Genomic DNA, 5,715 nt, shown 5'->3' on the forward strand with positions numbered 1-5,715 from the left:
GAGATGTTTTGATTGACGCTGTAATGCTGGTTTCATATTGGGAGATGTTTTGATTGACGCTGTAATGCTGGTTTCTTATTGGTAGATGTGTTGATTGACACTGTAATGCTGGTTTCTTATTGGTAGATGTGTTGATTGACGCTGTATGCTGGTTTCTTATTGGTAGATGTGTTGATTGACACCGTAATGCTGGTTTCTTATTGGGAGATGTGTTGATTGACGCTGTATGCTGGTTTGTTATTGGTAGATGTGTTAAATTTAAGCTGTAATACTACTCTGTGATAGGTTAATGGATTGACTGAGTGTAAATCTTGTCTCTGATAGGTGGATGTCGCCATGCCATTTGGGTGCCTTGCCCTGCGAGATGGGCGGAACTTAGACAACATCTATGATGTCACCGATAAGTATGAGATGGGACAGGTCCTTAAAGCGTAAGTGCCATTTATATATGATCACTAAAGACCATAGACTGCTATACCTTTTAATACTATATATTGCAGATCCCTATGGGCCCTAATCAAACGTAGTGCACTACATTAATGTAATGGAATCAACCCTCTATGCAGCTGTTCCACAAACAGTTTATCATTTCATTCAGTTTCCCACTTCCTCCTCCTCCTCCTCCTCCTCCTCCTCCTCCTCGTCTACCCTCTCCTCTCCTCTCCTCCTCTCCTCCTCTCCTCTCCTCCTCTCCTCCTCTACCCTCTCCTCCTCTCCTCTTCGTCTACCCTCTCCTCTCCTCTCCTCCTCTCCTCCTCTACCCTCTCCTCCTCTCCTCCTCTCTTCCTCTCCTCCTCTCCTCCTCCTCTCCTCTCCTCCTCTCCTCCTCCTCTCCTCTCCCCCTCTCCCTCTCCTCCTCTCCTCTCCCCCTCTCCTCCTCTCCTCCTCTCCTCTCCCCCTCTCCTCCTCTCCTCCTCTCCTCCTCTCCTCTCCCCCTCTCCTCCTCTCCTCCTCTCCTCTCCTCTCCTCCTCTCCTCCCTCTCCTCTCCCCCTCTCCTCCTCTCCTCTACCCTCTCCTCCTCTCCTCTCCTCTCCTCCTCCTCTCCTCTACCCTCTCCTCTCCTCCTCTCCTCCTCCTCTCCTCTCCTCTACCCTCTCCTCCTCTCCTCCTCTCCTCTCCTCCTCTCCTCTACCCTCTCCTCTCCTCCTCCTCTCCTCTCCTCTACCCTCTCCTCTACCCTCCTCTCCTCCTCTCCTCCTCCTCTCCTCTCCTCTACCCTCTCCTCCTCTCCTCCTCTCCTCTCCTCCTCTCCTCTACCCTCTCCTCCTCTCCTCCTCTCCTCTCCTCCTCTCCTCTACCCTCTCCTCCTCTCCTCCTCTCCTCTCCTCCTCTCCTCCTCTCCTCTCCTCCTCTCCTCTCCTCCTCTCCTCCTCTCCTCTCCTCCTCTCCTCTACCCTCTCCTCTCCTCCTCTCCTCCTCTCCTCCTCTCCTTCTCCTCCTCTCCTCCTCTCTTCCTCCTCCTCTCCCTCTCCTCTCCTCCTCTCCTCTCCTCCTCTCCTCTCCTCCTCTCCTCTACCCTCTCCTCTCCCCCTCTCCTCATTCTCCCTCCTCTCCTCCTCTCCTCTTCTCCCTGCTCTCCTCCTCTCCCCCTCTCCTCCTCTTCTCCTCTCCTCCTCTCCCTCTCCTCCTCTCCCCCTCTCCCCTTCTCCCCCTCTCCTCCTCTCCTCCTCTCCTCCTCTCCCTCTCCTCCTCTCCCCCTCTCCTCTCCTCCTCTCCTCTTCTCCCTCCTCTCCCCCTCTCCTCTTCTCCTCCTCTCCTCCTCTCTTCCTCTCCTCTCCTCTCCTCCTCTCCTCCTCTCCCCCTCTCCTCCTCTTCTCTCCTCCTCTCCCCTTCTCCCCCTCTCCTCCTCTCCCCCTCTCCTCCTCTCCTCCTCTCCTTCTCCTCCTCTCCCCTTCTCCCCCTCTCCTCCTCTCCCCCTCTCTCCTCCCCCTCTCCTTGAGACGCCGAATTAATCTAAGATAACTGTCATTAGTTTTGACGTTTTTGTCGAGAAGATCTTAGTCGCGCAATCTGACATCTTACTAACACGTTTGGCGCAGTATTTCTGAAGTGAAAAATGTGCATGAAAATGATTAGTCTCTCGTTAAATGACAGAAAACACTTCATTAAAGAATCTCTACTGTTGACAAATCACCGACGAAGGGGCGTAGACTTTGGCTGCCGACTTCAACTTGCCTCGAGAATGTTTTTGTGTACGAAGACCAAAACAAACAATAACGTTACAAAATGTTGGTATAATATATAATATAATATTAATATAATATATGCACAAACTGTTCCCAACTGCCTCCCAAAAAAAGGGGTTAAATATGAGACCCTTTGCTATGAGACTCGAAATTGAGCTCAGGTGCATCTTGTTTCCATTGATCATCCTTGAGATGTTTCTACAACTTGAGTGGAGTCCACCTGTGGTCAATTAAATTGATTTGACATGATTTGGAAAGGCTCACACCTGTCTATATAAGGTCCCACAGTTCACAGTGCATGTCAGAGCAAATATAAATCATGAGGTTGAAGGAATTGTCCTTAGAGCTCCGAGACAGGATTGTGTCGAGGCACAGATCTGGGAAGGGTAGCTAAAAATGTCTGCAGCATTGAAGGTCCCCAAGAACACAGTGGCCTCCATCATTCTTAAATGGAAGAAGTTTAGAACCACCAAGACTCTTCCTAGAGCTGGCTGCCTGGCCAAACTGAGCAATCGGGGGAGAAGGGCCTTGGTCAGGGAGGTGACCAAGAACCTGATGGTCACTCTGACAGAGCTCCAGAGTTCCTCTGTGGAGATGGGAGAAATTTCCAGAAGGACAACCATCTCTGCAGCACTCCACCAATCAGGCCTTTATGGTAGAGTAGCCAGACAGAAGCCACTCCTCAGTAAAAGGCACATGACAGCCCGCTGGGAGTTTGCCAAAAGACACCTAAAGACTCTCAGACCATGAGAAACAAAATCCTCTGGTCTGATGAAACCAAGATTGAACTCTTTGGCTTGAATGCAAAGCGTCACGTCTGGAGGAAATCTGGCACCATCCCTACGGTGAAGCATGGTGGTGGCAGCATCATGCTGTGGGGATGTTTTTCAGCGGCAGGGACTGGGAGACTAGTCAGGATCGAGGGAAAGATTAATGGAGCAAAGTACAGAGAGATCCTTGATGAAAACCTGCTCCAGAGCGCTCAGGACCTCAGACTGGGGCGAAGGTTCCCTTTCCAACAGGACAACGACCCTAAGTACACAGCCAAGACAACGCAGGACTGTACGTTTTGTTTACCCCATATGTAACTCTGTGTTGTTGTTGTTTTTATCGCACTGCTTTGCTTTATCTTGGCCAGGTCGCAGTCGTAAATGAGAACTTGTTCTCAACTGGCTTACCTGGTTAAATAAAGGTTAAATAAATAAATAAAAGGTGCTTCAACAAAGTACTGAGTAAAGGGTGTGAATACTTATGTAAATGTGATATTTCCATTTTTCTGCAAGAATTTCTAAAAACCTGCTTTTGCTTCGTCATTATGGGGTATTGTGTAGATTGATGAGGGGGGAAAAACTATTTAATCAATTTTAGAATAAGACTGTAACGTAATAAATTGTGGAAAAAGCTTATTGTATCTCCTAGATATAGGAGAGACGCATCAAAACCTTACTCCTTATGATTCATTGTTGTACTGTCTGTTTTGTCATTTATGAATGTGTTATTCAACGCGTTTCCATGGACTATAGCAGTAAAGGCCAAATTCAATATTTTATCAAATAATTTTTGTAAATGTTATTTGTTACCTAAAATTCAAAATTAAATAGATAAATTATCCATGGTATGACCATGGTGAAACAATGCCATATGTTAGCTTAGTAGAATCCCCCCAAAGGCTTAAAATGCATCAGTCCACTCTCTCTCTCTCTCTCTCTACTCTCTCCTCTCTCTCGCCACCTCCCTCCCCGTCTCTCTCTCCATCTCTCTCTCCCCCCTCTCTCTCTCTCCTCTTTCTCTCTCTGTAGGAAGGAGTTCTGTGAGCTGTGTCTGGCTAAAGACCGACAAACCAACAAGGTGTTTGTCTGTAAGAAGTTTCTGAAGAAGGACGGGAGGAAAGTACGCAAGGCTGCCAAGAATGAAATCCTGATCCTCAAAATGTACGCGATCCCTCAATGTACAGAGAGACATACCCACTCTCTGTTTAAACTAGTCTGAGTGGGAGTAGAAATACCTAACAGAACATTTTAAAGCTTATCAAACTACAGCTGACGTTTTTTGCTTCTCTGTTTTCTACATTGATAAGCCACCTGGCCTCCCAAATGGTTCCCTGTACCCTATATAGTCTGCTACTTTCAACCCTGGTATAGACAATAGGGAGCCATTGCAGACGCAAACCTGTTCTCCGGATCTAAAGCAGATATTAATTTAAAGGAAATAACTAAACCCAGCCAGCAGACACTGTGGTCCTCCAGGAGATCAGATTGACAACCAGCCAGCAGACACTGTGGTCCTCAGTCCTCAGACAGCAGTTTGAGTCAATAGAAACCTGTTTGTGTGTCTGAATGTCTCCTGCTCTGGTTTCTAACGTCCCAAATGGGATCCTGTTCCCTTTATAGTGCAATACTTTTGATCTGGGCCCATAGGCACTATATAGTGAATAGGGTGCCATTTGGTACTCAATCTGACACTGTTAATAGAAAGCTGTGACTGAATGCCTCCTCCTCTGTCTGTTCCAGGGTCAACCATCCAAACATCCTCCAACTGATCGACACGTTTGAGACGCGGAAAGAGTACTTCATCATCCAGGAGCTGTGAGTACAGTGTATCCATGACCTCAAAGGCTACAGCCAGAGCCAGAGTTTATTACTGTGCTCTGCTCCTCTCTGCAACAGAAGAGATACAGTATTTTAGCTGATGAGATATTTACCCTTGATGACTGTAAACACACAAACACACACCGCTGTCTACTTAAAGCAGTACTCAGTACTCATGGATGAATGTTTCTCTAGAGGATCTAGGCAGAGACTCCCTGTGAAAAATAAAGGTTAATTTATTTATTTTTAATAAAAAATAAAATAATAACAATCGTTATCAAGAATCAGCATGAGATGACTGTCATCACACTCACACGCTTCTTTATTCAAGTGGTTTAGAGATGCAGAGTCTTACAGCTCATTGGGTTAGCGCTGGGCTCGGAGGGCTCTTATTGGATAGCTGTGATTGCTTTAATAATTAGTTTAAAACAGATTGCTACGGGATATATGAAACAGGAGATATGAAACAGGAAACAGGATATATGAAACAGGAAACAGGAGATATGAAACAGGATATATGAAACAGGAGGTAATATAAAAGTAGACTGACACAGATGCAAGCACACTAATGATGAGAGAGAGACCAGGGAGTCGTTGGACCAGGGGTAATGAGAGAGAGACCAGGGGTAATGAGAGAGAGACCAGGGAGTCGTTGGACCAGGGGTAATGAGAGAGAGACCAGGGGTAATGAGAGAGAGACCAGGGAGCCATTGGACCAGGGGTAATGAGAGAGAGACCAGGGGTAATGAGAGAGACCAGGGGTAATGAGAGAGAGACCAGGGAGCCATTGGACCAGGGGTAATGAGAGAGAGACCAGGGGTAATGAGAGAGAGACCAGGGGTAATGAGAGAGAGACCAGGGAGCCATTGGACCAGGGGTAATGAGATAGAGACCAGGGAGTCGTTGGACCAGGGGTAATGAGAGAGAGACCAGGAGTAAT

General features: G+C 47.3%; 1 protein-coding gene across 1 annotated transcript in view; it reads left to right on the top strand.

The window, feature by feature from the left end:
- The first annotated feature begins 328 nt into the window (after positions 1-328).
- The window catches only part of LOC121537846 (caM kinase-like vesicle-associated protein), a 54,346-nt gene continuing 48,959 nt past the window's right edge, over positions 329-5,715 (top strand). Inside the window, exons 1-3 of the mRNA XM_045218185.1 lie at positions 329-431; positions 3,987-4,118; positions 4,698-4,772. Of these exons, the coding sequence (XP_045074120.1) occupies positions 337-431; positions 3,987-4,118; positions 4,698-4,772 (302 nt within the window). The 5' untranslated portion in view covers positions 329-336. The remainder of the gene's footprint in view (positions 432-3,986; positions 4,119-4,697; positions 4,773-5,715) is intronic.

This window comes from Coregonus clupeaformis, unplaced genomic scaffold (assembly GCF_020615455.1).
Source record: "Coregonus clupeaformis isolate EN_2021a unplaced genomic scaffold, ASM2061545v1 scaf1424, whole genome shotgun sequence".
Taxonomy (NCBI): domain Eukaryota; kingdom Metazoa; phylum Chordata; class Actinopteri; order Salmoniformes; family Salmonidae; genus Coregonus; species Coregonus clupeaformis.